A 25299-nucleotide genomic window follows, 5' to 3' on the forward strand; every position below is an offset into this window, starting at 1 on the left:
CCAGCTAAAGAAATTCCTCCTCATTTCTGTTCTAATGGGACACCCTTGTACTCTGAGGCTATGCCCTCTGGTCCGAGACTCTCCCACTATTGGAATCATCTCTCCTGGGATGTCCTTGTGGGTCACTGAAGTGTAAAGGCATGAACCAGTGCACAGGCAAATTCCACATCATGGTTTATTGTTGAAGTGTTGAAAATTTTCTACAAGAAACATAACTTATCTCTGAAGTAATGTACAGTTATCAACAGTATTTACAATGAGATTGTCAATAGGGGAGATAAAAGGAGAACTTCTCCCTTGGCTGTTGATTTGAAGGGTCTCAAAATGAGAGACAGGTCACGTAGGGCTGAAATAAGGGATCCATTTCTTCAGCATAGCAGTGGCAAATATGTCGAAACTCTTGGTTATTCAGAAATCAGCACCTGGCTCACTCCCTAGTGCGGAGAGTGGGTCAGGGACCTGGAGTAGCAGCAGAGGCAGACTGTATCCAGAACTGGCATCCGAACAGCCTGTATGTTTCAAGCCGAAACTCACCAGGCCTGTCTGCCACACTCTTCACACTCACCTGGTGTACTGGAAGTCCTTTATACAACTGTGCAAAATATTAACAAATGAAGTAAAGATATGCTGGTGAATTACTAACAATATTGTGCAACGGTCCTGGAAATTTTGCCTCATATTGCCAGATATCCCTCCAGCCCCTGTTCAAATGGCTAGACAAAAATAACAAGACTTCAGTCATTTCCACATCCTGATTGGTGCTTTTAAGCAGAGTTTCATTCTCTGCCAAATTCAGCTTCCTGCTTTCCTGTTTACCGCAGAGCCTTGGGTCCCAGGGGAAGGATCTCTTCTGGTTTGGCTCCTCCTTAACTGTAAGGGCTTCATACTGCACCAGACACTGGGTGAGCCACACAGTCTGAAGCCCCAGAGCAGTGAGTGGGCTGGGATGGCGGAGGAGGGAAGGGGAGATGGCCAGCCCCAGTCACTTTCCGCAATATCAACCGGGAATGAGGGTGGGGGCAACCGTCTCCATCGCCTGGGTGGGAGTCAGGTTTCTCGGACAGGGCTCCATGGTGACAGCGACTCCCAGCCCGCTTCGCCCAGTTGGCATGGTGGTCACCTCGGTCCACTCATTCTTCTCTGGGTCGTAACACTCAACGCTGTCCAGGAACCCTTCCTGGTTAAAGCCGCCTATGCCACAGGAGAAAATGACATTTCAAATATTAATGTCAAGAAAATGAAGTCGAGGAAATGTCAAAGGCCTGCTTAGTAAGAACAGGATTCAACTGGTCAAGTGGGACACAGGAGGTAATGCTGCCAGTGGAAAAGCCATTTGGCCCATTGTTTCTGTGCATCTCTGCTAGAATGATCCAAAACTATTTTCTCTTATTCTCCCTAGATGGTCCAGTCCCAAACTAATCCCCTGTATATTAATCTCATTATTCCCACATAGATTAACCTTCTCCAGTGCAAAATCTGTGTAAAGAGATGACTCCATTCTCTCATTAGTAAACTCTCTATCACAATCACAATGACTTTCCAAGGCTGTTTTAAAACGCCTGCTCCCATGAAAATCCCCCGAGAGTCCCCTAACTCTCCTTGAAGCCATCATGCCAATATGCGCACTGTAAAGACCAACCATGCCCGATGCTTTGTGAATATGGAACATTCTGCCTCAATACCTGGTGATCAATTATTGTTCATTTCTGATGCCGATTTTAGTTACCTGTACTCACACAAACAGGGAGTTGGGCATTCACCTGAGAGACTTGTGTGTGTACACCACTTATCATGCTCCTTCACAGCAAACCTTATCTCCACCACATCCAGTTCTGAAGCAAGCCAGGTTAGATCACTGCAACCTTCTGCGAACCTAGCTCCCCAATTTTGGCTTGTTGCTTGTTCCTGAATTTAATGGCTGCACCATTGCTGCCCTTGCTCCTAAGCTCTGGAACTTTCTCCCAGATTTTCTCAGCTTCTGCTTTATTTTAAGTCACTCCTTAAAATCCACGTCTTTAAACCAAAGGTCACCTGCCCTGATACCTTCTCAAGTCCACTGCAATGCCTGCTGTTTCTCGCTCCACGGCCTCTCCAGGTACCGTTTTCTCTCTCTCTCTGTGCTTGGTGTCAAATTTTGTTTCATAACTGTCCCTCGAAGACAAATCCAAGGCATTTGATTACAACCACAATAAAACTTCCAAGTTCTCAGCAAGAGTTTTATGGATGAGATGTAATTTTGGAGTCAAATCGCTGAAGGACATGGTTAACAAGAGGCTATGGGAGAAAATTCAGGAGCATGGAGCACACCCAGTACTGGAGTGATGGAAGTTTTGCCTCGTATCTCCTTATGTGGCTTAAGACACCCTGGGGTTAATTGTACTTTATGAAAAAACAGAGCCTGCATCATACGGGGGAAATACTGATGTGCAATATTTAATGTAAGGAACAAGTTACTAGAGCTAAGAGTGTAAGTTACATGCAAGGGAAAATCTGCAGATGCTGGAAATCCAAGCAACACACACAGAATGCTGGAGGAACTCAGCAGGCCAGGCAGCATCTGGGGAAAGAGTACAGTCGACTTTCAGGCTGAAACCCTTCCATAGGACAGCTGAAGGGTTTCGGTCCGAAATGTCCACTGTACTATTTCCTAGATGCTGCCTGGCCTGCTGAGTTCCTCCAGCATTTTGTGAATGCAAGTTTCATAACTGGAGAGGCTGTAGGGGTAAGAGGAGTGGGCTATTTTTAGCTGATTTCTTACCACCTGGGTGGCAAGTATGTGGATGTGAATGTATAGTGGGGCTAGAGGCCAAGTGTGTCCTCCTTCCTGGGCTTCAGAGCATAGCAATCCCACGAAGTTTCGATTGCTTTAACATCAAAGTTCTTACCCAGCGTGTAAATCTTTCCCTGAAACGCAGTTATTCCCATTGCACTCCGACTGTGCTTCATACTGGCGACACACTCCCATCTATCATCTTCTGTGCAGTAACGTTCAACCGATGAAATCTGCTCCCGCCCATCGTAACCACCAGCAACGTAGATATGGTTACCCAACGTGACAACACCTGAGGAGGAATGGAGGAAGGTCAAACAGAGGTGGTATATAAATCGCCACCACCGTACCCCGTCATCTTCGAAACTGAAGGGAATGCAAGCCTGGTTGTTCAAACCTGCCGCATAGTTTGACACTTTCATCAGAGGTATAACGACTGGAGAATCATTGCCTTGGTTAAGGTGTCCTTCCTGAGGTGTGAGGTCCCACCTCCAATGCAGTAGGCCCAGATGGGCTCTACACAAGAGCTTTATGTGACAGGTATAACTTCCACACTCCCAAACACGTGAGCCTCGTGAACAGATTCTGTTATTCTTTTGGGTTACTTGTATCCAACGAGTAGAAAAAAAAAACTATTGACAAGATGGTAATAAGAAAGAAATTAGTGGTCGAAATCTTATTGATGCTTTAAATCTGAAATCAGAACAGGAAATGATGGAAATTCTCAGCAGGTCAGGCAGCATCTGCAGAGGGAGAAGTAGAGTTAACGCTTCAGGTCGATAACCATTTACTGGGGAGTGCTGGTGATTGTGAGCGAAGTATGAGGGGTGATTGATAAGTTTGTGGCCTAAGGTAGACGGCGTCAATTTTAGAAAACATAGCACGTTTATTTTTCAACATAGTCACTTAGTCCAGCAGTCGTGGAGCATATGGATCTTGGACCTCCAGAAGTGTCCACAGATGGGTGATTGATAAGCTTGTGGCCTAAGATAGAAGGAGATGAGTTATACAGCTCTCGTTAAAGTGGAGGAGGGAGTACATTCAGATTGGAGGGTTGTGACTAGTGGTGTCCCACAAGGATCTGTTCTGGGACCTCTACTTTTCGTGATTTTTATTAACGACCTGGATGTGGGGGTAGGAGGGTGGGTTGGCAAGTTTGCAGATGACACAAAGGTTGGTGGTGTTGTAGATAGTGTAGAGGATTGTTGAAGATTGCAGAGAGACATTGAATAGGATGCAAAAGTGGGCCGAAAAGTGGCAGATGGAGTTCAACCCGGAGAAGTGTGAGGTGGTACACTTTGGAAGGACAAACTCCAAGGCAGAGTACAAAGTAAATATCAGGATATTTGGTAGTGAGGAGGAGCAGAGGGATCTGGGGGTACATGTCCACAGATCCCTGAAAGTTGCCTCACAGGTAGACAGGGTAGTTAAGAGAGCTTATGGGGTGTTAGTTTTAACAAGTCGAGGGATAGAGTTTAAGAGTCGCGGGGTAATGATGCAGCTCGATAAAACTCTGGTTAGGTTACACTTGGAGTACTGTGTCCAGTTCTGGTCGCCTCACTATAGGAAGGATGTGGAAGCATTGGAAAGGGTACAGAGGAGATTTACCAGGATGTTGCCTAGTTTAGAGAGTATGGATTATGATCAGAGATTAAGGGAGCTAGAGCTTTACTCTTTGGAGAGAAGGAAGATGAGAGGAGACATGATAAAGGTGTACAAGATATTGAGAGGAATAGATAGAGTGGACAGCCAGCGCCTCTTCCCCAGGGCACCACTGCTCAAAACAAGAGAACATGGCTTTAAGGTAAGGGGAGGGAAGTTCAAGGGGAATATTAGAGGAAGGTTTTTTACTCAGAGAGTGGTTGGTGCATGGAATGCACTGCCTGAGTCAGTGGTGGAGGCAGATACACTCGTGAAGTTTAAGAGACTACTAGACAGGTATATGGAGAAATTTAAGGTGGGGGGGGGGTTATATGTGAGGCAGGGTTTGAGGGTCGGCACAACATTGTGGGCCGAAGGGCCTGTAATGTGCTGTACTATTCTATGTTCTTACATGCACATGCAGTTCAACTCTGAGTGATTATGTAGAAAGTTTGAAGTTAATAACCCATTGCCTTCTACCTTAGGCCGCGAACTTATCAATTACCCTGATGAGTTATTCAAACTTTCTGCATATTAACTCAAAGTTGAACTGCACGTACATGTGACGAGAGCTGTATAACTCATCTCCTTCTACCTGAGGCCACAAACTTATCAATCACCCATCTGTGGGCACTTTCTGGGATCCAAGATCTGTATGCTCCACGACCGCTGGACTAAGTGTGTAAATGTAGGAGGGGACTATGTTGAAAAATAAACATGCTAGGTTTTCTAAAATTGACTCCTTCTACCTTAGGCCACGATGTTATCAATCACCCCCTGTAATTATGAAAAAAGGTACCCTTTAGTTTCCCCAGTATATTCCAATATGAGCCTTACCAGCTCCACTACGAACAGATCCCATTGGGGTGACCGACCTCCATTCGTCCCTCTCAGGACAGTAACATTCCACACTGTCCAATCGGTTATTCCCATCAAATCCACCCACCACGTAGAGGAGTCCATTCCACACTGCCACACCAGCTCCTATGCGTCGTGTGCCCATTGGTGCTATGTGTTTCCACTGGTTTGTTTCTGGGTCATACCTATAAGTAAGGCGGTGAATGAATATAAGTACACACACTATAATTTTGGCAGTAACATTTCCTGATTCCACACTTTCACTTCGACCCCAGTGCCCTGTGGTAAATGCTCCTCCCCTCTCCACACAGTGAATGGGAGCTTGGGAATCAGGTGGTCTGCCGAATTGGGCAGGACCTGCCCAAGACATCACCCTCCAAGTGAATGTTGGACTCTGGATGTTAAGACTGGTTAACTGTGGAGGAAGCACAGAAACTGCTTCACCCAAAGCTCATTCTTCACACATTTCTAGGGGCGCTAACAAAACAGGGATAAAACCAAAAGCCAATGAACCCCAAGGGCCAAAAACCAGCTCCCCAAGTTTTGAATGCAAGTCAATATCTTGAATGATCTAGTTATCGTGGGTTAAAATTTAGTTTCTGCAGTTGGAAGATAGTAAATTTAACTTCACTATCTCAACACAGAGGAAAGTAAATGAGAATAACCGACCTGATACCTTAACAAGAGAAAATACTGGAGTGTAGAATGAAGGACGTAATAACATAGCACCTTGAACAGAGAGGTAAAATGGGCAGACTTAACATTGCATTCATGAATGGAAAATCACTCTTGACAAATACCTTGGACTTTGCTGAGGCCATAACTATAGCAAGCTCTCATACATCAGGAATTCTAATCTGACTAGTGGAAGTTTGATTTTATGAAAATAACAAAATAAAATTTCCTGTTTGAGATTATGCAAACTCCACTTCTAGTTTATTTACGGTATGTCCATACATTAGGGCAGTGCAGTTGTTGTCTGATTAATAGCAGCATCTTTGATCATTCGGCATTTTATGTGGGTATTCAATCATATTTAAAATAAAATCAGAAACTGCAGGAAATTCTCATCTGTGGGAAGAGAGAGAGTTAACATGATAGATCTTTGACTTGAAACATTAACTCTCTTCTCACAGATGCAGTCTGACGAGTTTCTCCAGCATCTTCCGTTTTTATTTCCAGCATCTGCAGAATTTTAAATCTTCATTCACTTTATCTGCGTTTGCTGCATTTCACATTGATTCTGCAAGGCTAATCATTATTAAAAAAAAGTTAATTGAAAGGTTTATGCTTCGAATAATAGAGCAAAGTACATTAACAACATTTCTGAACGTTTCTAACACAGCTGCCATCCTTCATTGCCCATGAATGCCAGGTGGCTGAGGGAACACGGATAGGCTGCAAAAAAGGGGATGTGTTGTACTTGGAGTTTCAGACTTTTAAGTTAGGTCTTTACGCAGGCTGATCAACAAGGCTACAGCACTAAGAGCTGGGGCTGATACACTAACGTGGATTGAGGATTTGTTATTGGGCAGCAAGCTAACAGTGAGAGGAAACAGAACTTTCTCTGTGTGTCAAGGATTAGTGCATGGACCCCTGCTATACATCATCCACATCAGTGATTAGTCGAGAGGGTTAAATTGCACACTTCCTGACTAAACTAGTGTAGAATTTCCACCTTTTCCAGCTTCTCACTTCATCCTCCCTCTCCCACTCACCTACCTTCCCCTTCCTCCGGCCTCACCTATCTCCTTCCAGCTTGTACTCCTTCTCCTCCCCCAATTTGTTATTCTGGCTTCTTCCCCTTTCCTTTACAGTCCCAATGAAGGGTCTCAGCCCCAAACATCATTTCTTTATTCCTCTCCACAGATGTTGTCTGACCTGCTGAGTTCCTCCAGCATTTTGTGTGTGTTACTCTGGATTTCCAGCAACTGCAGAATCTCTTGTGTTAATGATTTCCTGCACTAGGTGGGAATGTGAATAGGGAGGAAACTTCAATGTGGGAGCAGAGATGCAGATGACATATGGAAAGATATTAAATGATTTATTTTGGTGCAAAAAAAGGCTTATTACTTAAATGCTGAAAACTGGGAATGTTGTTCCTGCACACACGTCACCAAATGCCTTCACGCAATTTCAATAAGCGAATTGGAAGGCAAATTGCACCTTCAGCTTTTAACAAAAGGTTTGAATATGTGAGTAAGGCAATCTTACTGCAGCTGTGGAGGACATTGCTGGGATCATACTGGGACTGGTGTGTACAGTTTTAATTGCCTTACATAAAAGATGTATTTACAATAGAGGGAATACTAAAATGATTCCCTGGATGATGGATTTCCTCTATGAGGACTGGTTGAATTGACAAGTCCTATATATGCACTAGTTCTTTAAGAGAAAATTATTACAGAAATGACAGTGGGATGCAAAGAAGACGTTTCCTCTGAGTGAGGAGTGTAGGACAGAATCCACACTCTCAGCATTAAGAGAAAGCCACTTGGGACTAATATGGGAAATTCTTCTTCACTCAGAGGGTGGAGAGTCTTTGAAATTTTCAGAACTTGAGGGCCGTGGAGGCTAATTCACTAAGGTCATTTGAAACAAATCAATGGATTTCTGGACATCAAAGGAAACTTGGATTTAGGGGCGGTGCAGGAAAATGCCAGTTAGGCAGAAGATCAGTATGATATCAGTCAATGGCAGAGAAGGCCCAAAGGACCAAGTAACCTGCTACAAGGGGTGATTGATAAGTTTGAAGCCTAAGGTAGAAGGAGTCTATTTTAGAAAACCTAGCAAATTTATTTTTCAACATAGTCCCCTCCTACACTTACACACTTAGTCCAGTGGTCGTGGAGCATGAAGATCTTGGACCTCCAGAAAGTGTCCACAGATGGGTGATTGATAAGTTTGTGGCCTAAGGTAGAAGGAGATGAGTTACACAGCTCTCGTTACATGCACGTGCAGTTCAACTCTTTGAGTGATTATGCAGAAAGTTTGAAGTTAATAACTCATCTCCTTCTACATTAGGCCACAAACTTATCAATCACCCCTCGTATATTGGCTCCTATTTCTTACATTCCTACAGATGTAACAATTAGCCCTTTCATGCTTCACAAGCAGTCTAGCTGAACCCTAGGGGGACAGAATCAGAGTGAAGGGACAGAATACAGGAACATATAATCAGAAACTGGTCACTCACGCTTCTTAAGAATTATTATTCTCACCCAACAAGACTTCATCAAGCCCAGTTTCAATACAATTCCAACCTCAAAAGTTTTTGAGGAAGCTCCTGATATCCACCATCCCCAACCACAGCAGGTACCTTCTTTCTGTACCTAGTCAACTTGACTGATAAGACCATAAAACACATGAAGAATTAGCCATTCAGCCCATCAAATCATGGCTGATTTATTTTCTTTCTCAATCCCATTCTCCTGACTTCTCCCCAAAACCTTTGACGCCCTTACTAAACAAGTACCAATCAATCTCTGCTTTAAGTATACACAATGATTTGGCTTCCACAGCCATCAGTGGCAATGAATTCCAGATTCATCATCCTCTGGCTAAAGAAATTCCTTCTAACATCTGTTCTAAAGGGATGTCCTTGTATCCTGAGGTGTGCTCTCAGGTCCTAGACCCTCCCACTGTTGGAAACATCCTCTCTGTATCCACTCTTATCAGAAATCACAAGCTTTCAATGAAATCCACCCCCCCCCCCATTCTTCTAAACTCCAGCGAGCGCAGCAAACACTCCTCACACTCATTTATTCCTGGGATAGTTCTCGTAAACCTCCTCTCGAACTTCTCCAATGCCAGCACAACCATTCTTGGAAAGAAGGCCTCATCTTGCTCACTTTACCTGAAATCATCCCTTAATCTAAGAGAAAATGCAGTCTCTGCAAACTGTCCTCGCTATCCAACCTTATCAGCCTACGTGCGTTCTAGTGTATCCGGCCTACACCTCCTTGGATGCAATAACCAGGCAGAACCCAGTACACAGACACACTTCCATCACTCCACAATGGAACATGACATCCACCTGCTTTCACATGGAAACCAGCATCCATTAGATTTCTTTTTGTTGTAATTATTTGGGAGCTTTGGGTTATTTTTCCAAATTGACATTTAAATCTTGCCGCTCCTACCTGCTTTAAACCATTGAGGACACAATGATACTGTCTGAAATATGCCTTTTGATTTAGTACTTTATATCCTGTGATTTCACTCTTATATATTGGTTGCCATTTGCATGACTTTTTTTGCGCATGGGGGGGGGGGAAGTGGGGGGTTTAGTTGTTTATTTTCCTTGAACAGGTTCATGGTTCTTCTTTGTTTCGTGGCTGTCTGTGGGTAGACGAAACTCAGGAGTTGTATGCAGCACATGCACTTTGATAATAAATCTACTTTGAATCCTAGCTCACACATTCCCAATTTCACAGAACTGTTACAACACATAAAAAGTTCCTGATGCTGTGATCCATCAGTACCCTGGGCTGGAGAACCTGTTTCCGTGCATTGCTCTTCGAGTCTGTTTTGGGGGAATCTGGGACCAGAGAGCACAGAGCAACATCCCTTTAGAAAAGAGATGGAGGAATTTACTTAGCCAGAGGGTGGTGGATCTGTGGAATTTATAGCCACAGAAGGCATTGGAGGCCAAGTCATTTGGTATATTTAAAGCGGAGTTTGATAGGTTCTTGATCAGAAAGGGCTATCTAAGGTTATGGGGAGAAGGCAGGAGAATGGCGTTGAGAGGGATAATAAATCAGCTACGATGGAATGGCAGAGCAGACTTGATGTGTTGGCCATGGCAGAACTAAAATATGGAAGAAAACATCTAATTCGAATGGGTCAAGGACAGTGAAAGCAGACAAACCAATTGTCTTTGTTCTTACAATGAGGTGGAAGGAATGGAGGCTGCCATTTTGTAAAGTGGCTCTACATCCTCCATCTTGTGGACTGAAGTTGCTTGGCTTGATTACTGTTTTAAAGTGGACACAGCGATCTTCCTGGTAACCTACTGGAGCAGAGATCATTTCCACATAAGGAATTATTTGTGAGATGTTCTTTGGTTGGATATAGCATGCAGGCTTGTGACTGTAGGGTCTGGGTCTGCCCTGAGAGATTCAGGCTGGTTGCTGGTTCTGTGACTGATTTCAAACAAAGAGCCATAAATTACCAGTTGTCAGATGTCACTTGCGGAAGAAGGTCAATAATGGACACGGGCTTGGACTGGAGCCAATGAAAAGGTGATAAAGGACAGTCAGTTAACCCATTGCCAATAACACTGAAATGCAACAACTGGTAAGGATTGAATATCGAAGCAGAGGTTTTCAGATACAAGATAGCAATAACTCTCTGCAGAGACCCACCATCTCAAGGAGGAACCCCCATGCCAGGAGATGGGAGGAGGATCAATCATCTGGCCAGCCAGAGATCCCCTATTTCGGCGTTATAAATTGGAGAAGTGGTCTGAGTGAGTATTGATACAAAGGAGAACAGTAGAATATATGTTCTAAGTTGTCAGCCCGGGGTCAACAAAATTTCGTTGTTGTTTCTGCAGAGACAATGAAGTGCGAACTTTGATTAATTATGAGTTGCGTCGTGTGTTTCCAAACCTAGTTCCATTGATAAATGGTCAGCAGACGGGCTGAATGGCCCAATTCTGCTTCAATGTCTTATGGTCTTACTCTTACCCTGTTAATTATTAAATATCTTCTGAAACAATCGACTGATATTATTTCCATCACCTCTACAAGTTTCAGATCATTACTGCACTTGGCATATTAAAAATTGTTTTCCCTCACAAACCCTTATCTTTTGCCCCAGGTTTCAGTGCCCTGTCTCTAAATAGTCCATTGACAGGATCAACTTCTTAATCCAAACGAGGCAAGGTTTGTGCTGCAGCTCGAGCCTGGCCTCCGTTAATTCAGAGAGAATGCTCTATGGACTAAGCTGAATAGACAACCAGCTGGTTTTGGATTTGCATATTGTGTAACTTTGCAGCAGGATGAAAATTAACCTTTGCACTTTAAAGTAATTTATGAAAATTATAACCCTCATATTTCAGAATATGTTTGCTTAATTCCCTCTTCTTAACTCTAGTCTGTAAATATTAACAGATGCACCGTGGGGAGCATTCTAAGGGGCTGCATCACCGTCTGGTATGGGGTGTGGCGGGGGAGTGGCTACTGCACAGGATTGAAGCAAACTGCAGTGAGTTGTAAACTCAGTCAGCTCCATCATGAGCACTAGCCTCTGGAGTAACCAGGACATCCTCAAAGAGCAGTGCCTCAGAAAGGCAGCATCCATCATTAAGGCCCTCCAGCACCCAGGACATGCCCTTTGTTCATTACTGCCATCAGGAGGGAGGTACAGGAGCCTGAAGGTACACACTCAACGATTCAGAAACAGCTCCTTCCCCTCTGCCTTCCGATTTCTGAATGAACACTAACTCATTACTTTTTATATTTCTATTTTTGCACTCCTTATTTAATCTAATGCCTTTCACTTGGACAACGTCGGTGGTGTGGAGAGGGGAGACTTGCAGCTTGAGGAACTGCCGGTCTTCCATTAAAAAAAACCCTGCCCAGGCTTGCGCACTGAAAACTTTCCAAGGTGCAAATCCATGGTCTATCGAGACTACTGACTGTAATTCAGTTTTTTTCCATTATTATATATTTTATGGTACTGCCGCTGCAGAGCCCATAAATTTCACGACTTATGCCGGTGATATGAAACCCGATTCTGACAGAGCTCCTTCACATCTGCTCTGACATTTGCAGAAATTGTGTTCAAGGAAATACCCTACTCTGAGCCTCTGTCAATTCTTGATGCCTCATCAGAATATTTCTCTTTACGTGTTATATATTCAAATACCCCATGATCCCTATAAAATATATTGTCTTTTATCTTTCTATAAAATAATTGTCTTTGTATTTCCTACATCAGTGTTGTGGCTCTCATTTTCATAGTTATTATTTTATCATTTTATCAGAATGCGTAGTAGCCTGGATACCTGATGGTTGGTATAGATACCACAGGCCGAAGGGCCTGTTTCAAAGATAAGTGTCTCTAACCGATGCTACTGCATCTCTACACTGGTGTCAAAAACCACTGTGGGGGGGGGGGAAGAGGTGGAAATTTACTTGGGTCCTCCCCAACCAGTCCCTCAACCCTCCACCATGTCATTTGCTCCACTGCCAGTCTGTGCCCACAGCTCTCAGGCCCCGGATGGTCACTTACTTCTCTGCGCTCCTGTGGTGCAAGGAGCCACAGGAGCCACCGACAGCATAGATGACTCCGTCGATCACCCCGACTCCCACCCGGTTCCTGGGCACGCTCATGGGTGCCCTCTGGGTCCACTTGTTGGTCAGGGGGTTGTAGCAGTCCAGCGCGTCCATGTCCACGTTCTCGCCCTGCGAGTTATTCCTGCCACCCACTGTGTAAAAGAGCCCCAGTACCACACAGGTGCCTGTCCCGCTCCGTGGCACCGGCATATCTGCCAGTTTCAGCCACTGTCCTGTCCTGGGGCTGAATGCCTCCATGTTGGCAACAGAATGGTGCCAGTAGCCACCAGCCACGTAGATCAGCTTGTTCCCCCTCTGCCGGACGGGGGGCAGCTGCTTGCGTAGATTCATCTCCTGAAAGATCTTGGAGAGGAAGTCCCGGCACAGATTCAGCTTGTCCAGGATCGGGCACACTTGCAGCTGGTGCTTGAGGAAGCGGAGGGGCAAGGCGTAGATCTGCAGGGCATTAAGCAGGGCATGGAAGTACTGTGCCCGTCCCTCCAGATCCCAGCGCACCCACTCCATACACGCCTTGTAGACTTCAGTCTCGCACAGGACATTCAGCTGATCCTGACTGATGAGATCCAGAAGCTGGCAGTGCGTCAGGTTAAAAAATTCTTCCTCCTTGATCACCTGATGAAGACAAAGCATAGCTCAGGGTGGAGCCTGGGACAGTATCGCGGTCGGGGCAGGGAGGGAGCGGGGTGTGACGAGCTCAGGTACAGGAGGGCGTGGTGCAGAGTGGAAAAATGGAACATCGGCAGAATGAACACGAGACAAGTGGAGAGGGTAAGGAGAGAGAATTAAACGTTGCGTATCGGCACTTGCAAAACATTCCGATCGATAAAGCAGCACATTATACAGCTTAACAAAAGGCAAGGCAAGGGTTTAAAGGAGGCTGTAGCCTCTGAACTGACCAAGTTAATGGTAGAGGATAGATAACACAGTTATTTCAGAGACTGGAGGGAAACATGTACTTGGACCAATGCCTTTTGGTTATACATTAGCAAACTGGACTTTAGTATGTGGAACATCATTTTAAAGCAGGGTTCCCAACTTTTCTTTTATGCCATTGACCAATACCATTAAGCAAGGGGGCCATGGACCCCAGGTTGGGAACCCTTGTTTTAAAGTCTGCAAATGATACAAAGTACAAGATACAGACTACATGATCAATGTTGCACTTTCCTGCACTTCATAAGCTTCTGCCTATCCCCCTCCATCTTCCACACCCTCTCCAAAACACCATTTATTTATCCAGCTTCTGCTTTTCACCTCATTCTGTGTCTCTGGCGTCGAGTTACTGCTCAAAGGAAAAAAAAAATCCCGCAGAATGTATCTTGCATTGATGTCTCCAACTGCAGTCTCCTGTCACAAGGGGACACATCACTGTGGACTCTATCAGGGCTGGTCAGTGCCTTCTCTGTAGAGAAGGAAATCATACCATGTTCAATTCTTCAGACAGGTACAAAGTCCAAGCCCTGGAATCTTTTCTTGCATGTACCATAGGGTCACTGCATTTTCTTTGTAACATTGAAACCAGAAGTGTATATGCTGCAGAAGTCTGGTTTAACAGCTAAACTCCAACCCTCTCCAACCTCAGTGTTATGGCGTCTTTTTAATTGTTAGCCTGCATGATTGTGTTGCTTGTGCCCAGATCATTTCCATAATAAACTGTAGTACTAATTTCCAGTGTTACTTTCCCAATGTCTTACTCAGTGTAGGGACATTCCCCCCCCCCCCCCCCATTCAACATCATCTGGAAATTACAAAATTGCAGTCCCAATTCCCAAGTCCAAACTATTAACGTAAATAAGGAACCGAAGCGACTCCAGCTCCCATCCCTGTGGCCATCATTTGCCACTCCGGGTAACAAATACCAACCCTGCTTTCTTTTCCGCATTCTACATCTTATCTGGGTTATAATCCTCCTTAAGATTTTCAGTTCTTGTGCCTTAAATGATTTTTGGAAACTCAGGTAAATTATTTCCTACATAAATCTTGGAACGAGGCTGATCGAGCACTAAGCAACACACACAAAATGCTGGAGGAACTCAGCAGGTCAGGCAGCATCCACGAAAGTGAATAAGCAGTCACCGATTTGGGCCGGGAACCCTTCTTCAGTCAGGAATGGAAAGGGGGAGCCACCAGAACAAGAAGGTGCGGGGAGGGGGAAGGAGGACAACTAGAAGCTGAGACGTGAAGCCAAATAGGTGGGAAAGGTAAAGGGCTGGAGCAGAAGGAATCTGACAGGAGAGGAGAGTGGACCATGGGAGAACGGGAAGGAGGAGGGGACCCAGGGGCAAGTGAGAAGTAAAATACCAGAGTGGGGAATAGAAGAAGAGGGGAGATGGAGGGAAAACACTTTCACCAGATGGAGAAATCGATATTCATGCCATCAGGTTGGAGGATACCCAGACGGAATACAAGATGTTGTTCCTCCACCCTGAGGGTGGCCTTATCTTGGCACAAGAGGAGACCATGGACTGACACGTCGGAATGGGAATCAGAATTAAAACGTTTGGCCACTGGGAGGTTCCACTTGTGGCGGATGGAGTAGAGCAGCTCGACGAAGCGGTCCCCTGTTCACGACGGGTCCCACCAATGTAGCAGAGGCCCCATCGGGAGCGCCGGACATAACAGACAACCCCAGCGGGTTTTGCAGGTGTGGTGCTGCCTCACCTGGAAGGGCCGTTTGGGGCCCTGAATGGAGGTGACGGAGGAGGTGAAGCTCTTAGGCCACTCGCAGGGATAAGTTCCAGGAGGGAGATTAGTGAGGAGGAAGGGATGGACAGGGGAATCAGAAAGGCAGCGATCCTTGCGGAAAGTGGAGAGGAGAAGGGGAGGTAAAGACATGTTTAATGGTGGTACCCCTTTGGAGGTGGTGTAAGTTGCAGAGGATGATGTGTTGGATGCAGAGGCTCATGGGGTGGAACTTCATCTCTTACAGCTAATCACTGAAAGCACACTGCTACTTGAAAAAAACAAATCATTTTTAATATATTTCCAATTTATAGATGTTGCTGTACTGTAACTTTGACTAAGGATTCCATTATCTACCCTATTAGAGGACTGGTTGACAAATTTCACGACACATGCCGGTGATAATAAACCTGCTTCTGATTCTGGCTTATGGTTCCTTGAAACTACTAAATGCTGAGGCAAAAGCACATGAAAGTCAAATATTATTATTCAGAGGAAAAGAAGTCAAGGGATGTCTGGTGAAATGAGCAATCTGTTGACAAAGCACCGGGAAGCCGATTAGGGCTGATGCCTTTGGTATGGTGTTTGAGGAGTGGAGACGGAACCGCGGGGGTTAGCAAGTTAACCCTAACCCCGGGTTCACCAAGGAATTCTTTTCATGTTATTTTCAGGACTTGGGACATTTCGGGTGCGCCAGCTTTACTGCCCAACCCCAAATGCCCCTGAGCTGGTAAAGGGAAACCAGCACCTTATATGACCACAGCTGGACCCACTTTTGCTGGGTTTACCTCAGTGAAGTGTATGTTGACGTACTGCTTGGCCTTCTGGTGGAGCTTGGTGCAGCCAATTTGCTCAGCAAACTGGCAGATGCCAATGACGTTGGATGAGTCCATGTTCTTGACCAGGAAGTCGGAGCAGGCATTGATCACACCCTCCATTTGGTACATGCTGCTGGCTAGCATCAGCTGCTGCACGCACTGCTCGTCCACCGAGATCAGGGAGGTGTAGGCAAACTCAATCAGGGTCTCCATCGCCCTGGGCTCGACGCCCTCTAGCTTCACCTCAGAGGCCTGGTGCTCCTTCAGGTCGCTGGTGAACATGGCCCTGAAGACTGGGCTGCTGGCCGCCAGGACCAGCCGGTGAGCAGCAAACACTTGCTCCTTCCCGTTGTGGGTCACGCGCAGCATCACGTCGCACAGCTGCTTGTCCCGCCTCATGTCGTGCATCACAGCCAACGCCTGGCAAGAGTGGCATGTCAGATTGTGATCCATGTGCCCGTGCCTCTTTAAGGATGGGATATCAACCGCTGCCACATTAACCAACCACCTGCCGTCTCTCCTCCTGGAGCAGAACATTTAATTCACTGGGACCCGTATCCCCCTCCCTTCTACACAGGAATGGCTGCTTGTGAGCAGTTTATTTGGGAGCTTTCTCTTACTAAGCCTCAGGTTATAGCCCTAGCACTGAGATCCTCGATCCTCATTGCCTGCTCAATGTCAATCCAACAAAATTGGTTACTTATCCTAGACTCTTCCTTTTATGTTCTGGGAGTCAGATCCCCCCCTCATGGCTCAGAGATTTTGTGTGGGAGAAGCCAGACATGAAGATCAGTACAGTAAAGGTTAACAAGATTAATCAGCAAATCTGGATCAACTGAAATTAAGATTTAGTCCCCATGTACTGATCGCAAATTCCATTTGGAGATGTCACATTGTCTCATATTCTCGTTGGCAGACTGGAATGCAGGAGTCTGTGGAATGTGGCTGTGGTTGACATGAGCTTCGGTTGATCAGACTGCAACCCTTCCCTTTCAGTAACAATACACTCCTCTGTCCAGACTAAGTGGCGAAAAGATGGAAGAGGAGGCGTCCTCAGCAGTTAAAGTGCACGCACGTTCTCCAAGCTCAGCAGTCCTAACGGGATCCTCCAAGTGAAACCACAGACAGCGCTGCACAAAGGAAAGAGAGCTGACGTCAGTCCATCGTGAAAAATGTAACGCCAATAACTTTTTAAATACCGATTCGGTGCTGGGACCGTCTGTGCCAGACACTCTCTCTCTCACACAGACACACAATCACCTCATGCCCTCTTTCTGCCCTCCAGGTTTCTTTCTCAAGTGCTCTCTTGCATTTCTTATACTCCATAAGTGCCTCATTTGTTCTTACCTGCCTATGTCTGCTATTTCACTCCTTTTTCTTAACCAGGACCTCAGTATTTCTTGAAAACCAAAGTTAGCCTTGCTTTTTACTCTGACAGGAACACACAAGCTTTCTACTCTTAAAATATCACTTTTGAAGCCCTCCCACTTACCAAGCACACCTTTGCCAGAAAACAACCTGTCCTAATCCACACTTGCCAGAACCTTTCTGATACCATCAAAATCATCCTTTCTCTACCCCAGAATCTCAACCTGTGGACCAGGCCTTTTCTTCTCCATAACTTTCTTGAAATTAATACGATCATTTAGAACAGAGATGCGGAAAAACTTTTTCACCCAGAGAGTGGTGGATATGTGGAATGCTCTGCCCCAGAAGGCAGTGGAGGCCAAGTCTCTGGATGCATTCAAGAGAAAGTTAGATCGAGCTCTTATAGATAGCGGGGTCAAGGGATATGGGGAGAGGGAAGGAACGGGGTACTGCTTGTGTGTGATCAGCCATGATCACAGTGAATGGCGGTGCTGGCTAGAAGGGCCTAATGGCCTACTCCTGCACCTACTGTCTATTGTCTATTGATTACTACATGCAAAGTGTTTCCCTACGCATACTCCTGTCACCTTCCCTGTTTTGTTCCTAATAGGAGATCCAGGCTCACTCTCTCTCTAGTTGGGACCTCTACATATTGATTACGGAGACTTTCCTGGATACATCTGACAAGCTGTAGCCCATCCCGCCCTGACTAGTAATGCCACCCGTTCCCCTTTAATCCCTCCCGCACTTATCATATCTAAAGCAACAAAACCCTGGAACACTGAGCTGCCAGTCCTGCCCCTCTTGCAACCAAGTCTAACGGCTATTTAGGAGTCATGATATTCTGTGCCAGTGTTTCTTACGTGTATTATAGTAACTAGTCACATTAGTGGGGGTGTGGTAAAAGCGAAGGGGATAAATTACTTATTCATGCTTACTTAATTGCAGTTTGTAGCCTGGGGTCAGCAGAGGTCATATCTTTACTGACCGCTGAGATAACGCTCCATAATGCCTAACTGTATGTTTGCTAATTGCTAATAAAGGATTGGAATGGGGAGTTGGACTCTTTGGAGTGATCAATGGAGCTTTGGGTGTCACGCAAGTAGAACAACTCTGTCTGGAACAATTGTTCTATTTTGATTTTGGATCCATTTTTGCCGCTACAGGCTACAACTGGCATAATTCCACATGCTGATCCATGGGCTAAGCTTTCCTACCTTACCTACAATACTCCTTGCATTGAAATAGACTCAATTCAGAATATTATTCCCAGCATGTTCAACCTTTTTTGAGTCCTGCTTTTTTTTTTACGTAGGCTTAACAAAATCTTTTCCCTCAACCACTCCACTAGCTGCCGTGACATTGAGGTTCCTGTTCCCCAGCAAATCCAGTTTAAATGTTTATTGATGTCTATCAAAGAAGAAAAAAAACTGTAGATGTTGGAAATCTGAAATACAAAACGGAAGATGGCGGACATGTGCCTGCTAAGTGGGGCATGGGAAGATCCACACATAATCATACTGTGATGACAATAAATCTGTTGACAGAGGATCAGGGCACTTAGTGGGGGGGGGGGGGGGGGAGAGAAACAGGCAAAGAAAAAACTGAAGACAGTGGAAACCTGAAATAAAATGCAGAAGGTCAAGCAGCATCTTGACCAGATCGAAGATAACACTTCGGACTAACCAAGAGTTAGGTTTTAATTTGCCAAGTTGAGGGAACGTGGAAGGTGGAGAGAACAAAGACAATGCCCGTGATAGGAAAGAGACCAAGAAGAGGTGAATGACACAGATGGTGTTGTTGCTGACTGACGGGAAGAGGTAAAGGCTTGTTACTCACAGCTGATCCATTCTGGAAGAGACAGAAATAGGAGATGAATGGGCAGTAAAAGTGGAATAAAAATACTGGTAGAACAAGAGACAACGCATTGCATTTTACTTCCACTTTCCAGTAACCACAGTTCACAGCAGGGCAACAGCGTCTGTGGAGAACGGAACATCACAGGGTGATAACCCTTCTTCAGAACAGGACACTCCTGGTATAAACCGGAAAGGATGGCCACTTGAAATGAATTCAGTGTTGAGTCCTACAGGGCCTACAGGGCCCTTATCCAGTTGACTTTATCTTCGACTTCATTTGAATAGTGTAAGAGGCAGAGACAAAGGGGGTCATGGGATGGAGTACTAAACTGGAAGTTTGGCAGCACCCTTGCAAAATAAAGGAGGTTAACTCTAACATGATAGACCGATCTGCATTTCATTTTCTCCAGAGCAGGTAAAGATCAAATTTTGAGCACTGACGTAGTAACCAAACATATTAAATCACTTTTATTAAATCAACTTTTGCTTCTGATTCCAAGAGAATTTTACAGCGCTAACCGAAATGACACATTGAGAGAGCGCTGGAGAACTTACAAATGGCCAATGAGCCTCTAGTCATTGCCACAAAGGGTTTGATGGGCACACGTTGGAGTACCCAGCCTGCATGGTGGTTGGAATCGAGTAAATGGGAACAGTTATGCCAACCATACAATGAGAAGCTTAAGACACTGAACTAACAAAGATGGCACAAGCAACACACCGTAAATCAGCTCAGGGTATTCCTCAATGAATAACGCAGAGTTTTAGAAAGGACTCTCCCCTTTGTAAAGGTGCCTCCCTCCTCAATTTCTCTTTTCATGCTGCAAAGTCACATGATAAGTGAGGATAAAGCATTTGCCTGTGTTTTTTGATTAGTCACTGCTCATCAGCAACTGTGGAATTCAGAAGGTAGTTAACACTTTCAATTCCACACCCAAGCAACTGCAGAACTGCACGTGGTCTTCAAAACTCGGCAGGGTAGGGTTATACCCAATTGGATTGCTAGGTCCAACTGAAAAAGTATTATAACTGTTACTGATCCATGACGTACAGGGTTAACAGCTACTGACTCTCCCTGCTCCCCCCACCACAGAACAACACCCCTTATCACCAGGCATATAATCAGAATTGATCCTTTCATCTGTGACAGAGTTACACTTCTTCTTGGAGGAGACTTTTAATAGTTAACCTTTAAGGGCCAAAGATACACCACCACCAGCTGAAGCAAGCACAGAGCAGTTTTACTGGGTACTCTACAGCAAAATTTACCTCACAAATTTTCTAGTCATTTACAATTTCCAGTTTTGTGGGGCTATATATGTACATTAAAAAATGGGTGCATTTCCTACACACTAAAAAATACCTTCATAGCTCCCATGCACTTTGGGGTACACTGGGGCTATAAAGGGCATGAAAGAATACCTACCTCAAGGAAGTAGTTAGTAAATGCCATTTAAAGTTTGGATTCTGTTTAAAAAAAAGAGTTAAAGAGGCAAAACCTTTGAATTTGTTGACCGGTGCTTTTTACACATCTTAAGTAAACAGTTGCTTTGCAAATAATTCTGTCTAGCCACTCTATTTGTTTCGATCTAGCCGACCTCAACATTCTGAATGCAACTGTTACAGCCTACACCACCTCCAATCTCCAAAGCACAGTTATGACTTTCAGTAGTTATTGTGCGGAACAGATACTTTAATGTGAGGGAGTGCCAAGGAGATACTGTGCTTACATCTTATAATAATTAACAAAAGGGAGTCTGCAACTAGAGAACATTAAGCCTGGGTGGGTTTGGGGAATAATTTAATGTTGACTGAAAGGGCAAGGAGGGTGGTGGCTATATGGAACAAGCTGCCAGAGGAGGTGAAAATCATGAAGCTTAAAAGAGATTTTTGGATAGGTTTAGACAGATATGGGCTAAATGTGATTAGTACCAATGGACCTTGTTCGTCGTGGACCTGCTGCATAGTTCTGCGAGTCTGCACAATGCTCTTCTTCACTTTGAATTTGGAATCTACAGAAGCTTAGTGAGCTGACCTGTATAACCGAGAAAGCGCCCCAGCTTGAAAAGCAAAAACTTACCCCAAAAGTAATCAATTCAAGCAGCATCCATGGAGAGATGCACAGTTAAAGGTTTCAGGTTAATGAAGACTGTCTTTATGTATTCTGCCACTCACATAATGTTTTAGGGTAAACCTGGCCAAATATTCAAACCTGACCCTCCAATGCACATCCACAGAGCATCCCAAAGAATATTACAGCAAATAAAGACTCTCTGATGTGCTGTCACTGACAGAATGGAAGGAACATGGAGCCAAATTGCACACAGCAAGCTGGCATACAATGATAAAGAGCACATAAAGAGTTCCAATTGGCAAATAATTAGCAGCCAGGGCACTCAGGGAAATTCTGTCCACCACCCCCCGTCAACCACTGCTCAGTGGATGGCACCGTGTCAGAATGATGTGGGTTCAAATCCCTCTGCAGGTCATGAACACAAAATGCTCGATCTGACACTCGAGCAGAGTGCTGCACTGTCACAGGTACCACCTGGGATGAGGTGTAAAAGTAAAGTTACCTGCCCTCTCAAGTTGACATGAAAGATCCCACGGGTGGTCACCATTTGCAGACCAGGCTAATATCCTTTCTGCAGCCAATGACGATGAAGTAAATTATCTGAGAATTAACGCTGCGTTGCTTGTGAACATTTGCGGCGTCCCCATTTCCCGCAACAGTGACTAAGCTTCAAAAAGTGCCACATTGGCTCTGGGACTGAATTTATGTAGATGGTGACTTAAACTGCAACAGCAGCCAGTAACAGAAGTGGCTGGTTCCTTTAATCAGAAAGCACAAAGAGCTTGGAGCAATTTCCAAGCTTCTAAAAAAAAATGCTTTGAATGGTAAGTTTCAGTTTGACATCAACAAGGAAGGAAGTAGATTGTGTGCGTATTTCTACTGCACAACACCAGGATGCCCTAAAATACTACACCCAGAGAAGTAATGCAGGAGCTGTATCTACCAAACAGTGCACACAATCAGTTCTTAGCTGAGGGATATGTAATAGCCAATCTTCATATACAGTGGATTAATGGGGCCATTGGTTAATTGGGGCAGCTGCTTATTTGGGACAACTCTTAAAAGAACAAAATCTAATCGAGGAAATTGCTGATTTCCCTTCATTTATTTGGGACACCATACTACTTAATTGGGACAGGAGACTATTGCTGAACTAGTTCTAACTAGCATCAGTCACATGCCCTTGTGTGGCCATTAGATGTTACACTGTGCTTAGAGTGAACAGCTTTAAATAGCATCCATTGCGTATGTTTCTGTTCAAAAAGCATTGTGATCTTTGTCACTGATAATTGGTGAGAAATAAGACAATTCTGAACTGTTTTGCTCAGTGCAGTTTAAAGCATTCAGGTATGGAGATGGCGAAGTGGCCAGGAGTGAAAATGAAACGATTTCCCTACTTCAACAAGTTAGGAATTATGAAGAATTTGAAGGCATTGACAAACACCTTGAATGTTAGTGAAAATGAAGATTTGGATGATGCAATCTTCAATAGCGTTGTATGAAGGCACCTCAATATCTGTACTCGGTGTCTGCACTGGTCTTGTTGATTGCTTATGCTGGATGAATTCCTCCATCAATAACCATTAGGAACTGATACACAGTTTTGTAGCATTGTTGTAGTATTGGTAGTGTTCTGTATTTAATTTACAAGTTATTCAGTTTGTCTTGTCTATACCTTTGTAACTTTTTCCACAAAACTTTGGCTAATTAGTGCAGCTGCTTAATTGGGTCAAAATGTCCTGATCCCAATGTGTCCCGATTAACTGGAATCCACCATATTGTGCAATCAATACAAATGGAGCTTTAGAATAATAACTTCTTTAAAGTATTGAGCTATGGAAGATGTCACAACATAACGGGCAAATCTAGGTCATACTATTGTCAGGTGGCAAGACTCACCCAATCATATAGATAATTTGTACTGTGGCATTGTGTCAAACTTCAAGCAGAAGTGTGGGCTGCGTGGAAATGGTGTAATTATTGAACATTCCTGCAATCTGATGAAAATCTGGGTCAGCTGTGACATTCTTGCCTGAGTCAGAACCACATTCCAGTGACATTAGACATAATTCCTGGTGAGACACAATGGAGTGTGACTCAACCCAATACTGCCAATTTTCGGTTGCAATATTAAACTGAAGCCCCTCTGACTTATGGCTGACAGACCACATGAAACAGTATCAAAGGAAGGAATGGGACTTCTTTCCAGATGAAGCACCGACTCACTGGTATCCCCCTATTCTGGCACTTACTGTGTTGTCATGTCTACTGTGGAGATAAGACAATGGAATGAACTTTTTGTAAGATGCCTTCGTTCACTTCAGTACAGGTATCCTGATCTTCCAGCTGTCTGCCCTATTAATCATCAACCACACTCCAGTTCATTTTCTATTGTTATAAAAGTTCAGGGAACAGTATTTAATCTTCCATCTGGACACATTACAGCCTCAGTATTAATTCAACAATTTCAATTATCAAGACACACTGAGGCCACATTTGGAGTACTGTGTGCAGTTCCAGCCAACCTGGATGTCACTGAACAAGAGAGGGTGCAAAAATGCTACCGGGATGTGGGTTACAAAGTGAGGCTGGACAGGTCAGGGTGATTTTTCCCCCTGGAGTATAGGGGACAGAGGGATGAGAGACACAGATAATGTGAATAGCCAAAGTCCTTTTCCCAGAGAAGGGGTCCAAAGCTGGAGGGCATAGATTGAAAATGAGTGGCGACAATTGAAAAGGGAGCAGAAGGGCAACTTTTTCCCTTCCCACAGGATAGTGGGTATAAGGAATGAGCTGTCAGGGAAAATGGAGATGGTTAGAATCATGACATTTAAAAGGCGTTTGGATATTACATGGGCAGAAACTCTTAGAGGGATCTAGGACAAAGGCAAACAACTGATATTAGTTCAGTTAGACTACTCAGTCAACATGGATGAGTTGTGCCGATAGGGTAATTTCTTTGCTCTAAAGGACTCTACCCAGTTAGTCAAAACTGTCCACTATTAACTCACTCTCTATTCTCCCCAACAATACCGTTTGACAGCTGCAAGTATTCATTTATTCCAGATTTCCAGCAACAGTTCATTATCTCGCTGCCCAGCAGCTCTCTCTGCACTGGGTCAATCGGTTTGTTATTGTCCAATGCACAGAGAAAAAAGCTTTCTGTTTTGCATTCCATCCATACAGACCATTTCATTGCAACAGTTCAAAGAGGTCATCCTCCTCTGGCTTCTCCAACTTAAAATATGTCCATTTCCCATCTTCCCAGCGTTGAGCCAAAACCTAACTGTACCCTCTCTCCACAGCTGCTGAACGACCCAATGAGTATTCCCAGCATCATTTTTCCAGACCCCTCCAGTGTGCTGGCTCTCAGCTGGAACAATTCATCGTCCTATTCTTTTTGTTTTGGATCATCCCGTGTCCAATCCGGCGGTCGAGTTCTCCACTGTCTACAGGTGACTGGTTTGTCGGAAGCGCTGCAGACCGACTACCTTACCTGAGAGTAAGGAGAGCCCGGGCGACCGAGGGTTCGATTCCCTTTCCAGGCAATCCGACTGCGGGAGGCTGAAAGCTTCCGGTCCCCTCTCTCCGCAGACACACACACTCAGATCGCAGCGAGGCGTACCGGCGACCCGGCCCACTGCCCACTGCCCACTGCCCACTGCCCCCGACCCTAGGCGGCAACTGCGCTTCACGGACAGCCACACCGGGCCGATTTGTCTGGGCGCCACAGGTCGAGGGTGTGGCTGCATTGGGCTCCGTCCAATGGGGAGTCCCACAAAACGACGGCCTCCTCCTGAATTAGTTGCATTTTTTTTTCCAGTCATCAGCATGACTTTGCGTTTTGGCGTCTCTCTCTCTCTCTCTCTGTCTGTGCGTGCGGTTGACAGGAACCGGTCGTACCGTGGAAGGCAAACTAGCAAGT

At 44.9% G+C, this 25299-nt stretch overlaps 1 protein-coding gene across 1 annotated transcript; it reads right to left on the minus strand.

Annotated features, from left to right (window-relative positions):
- Positions 1-159: 159 nt before the first annotated feature.
- keap1a (kelch-like ECH-associated protein 1a) lies at positions 160-25133 on the minus strand. Its single transcript, XM_059991375.1, has 6 exons — positions 24871-25133; positions 16044-17203; positions 12509-13185; positions 5249-5454; positions 2886-3062; positions 160-1191 (listed from the first exon to the last, which is right to left on the minus strand). Exons 2-6 carry the CDS (start codon positions 16608-16610, stop codon positions 998-1000), a joined length of 1821 nt encoding a protein of 606 aa, XP_059847358.1. The 5' UTR covers positions 16611-17203; positions 24871-25133; the 3' UTR covers positions 160-997.
- Between the last annotated feature and the right edge of the window lie 166 nt (positions 25134-25299).

This window comes from Hypanus sabinus, chromosome 16 (genome assembly GCF_030144855.1).
Source record: "Hypanus sabinus isolate sHypSab1 chromosome 16, sHypSab1.hap1, whole genome shotgun sequence".
In the NCBI taxonomy this organism is placed as follows: domain Eukaryota; kingdom Metazoa; phylum Chordata; class Chondrichthyes; order Myliobatiformes; family Dasyatidae; genus Hypanus; species Hypanus sabinus.

Coding starts and splice junctions, on each gene's coding strand:
- keap1a (XM_059991375.1), bottom strand. CDS start 16,610: ATGTTCTGCTCCAGGAGGAGAGACGGCAGGTGGTTGGTTAATGTGGCA. Junction 13,186..16,043: donor TCAACATACACTTCACTGAG/GTAAACCCAGCA, acceptor TGTCTTCATCAG/GTGATCAAGGAGGAAGAATT. Junction 3,063..5,248: donor ATCTGTTCGTAGTGGAGCTG/GTAAGGCTCATA, acceptor ATTCCTCCTCAG/GTGTTGTCACGTTGGGTAAC.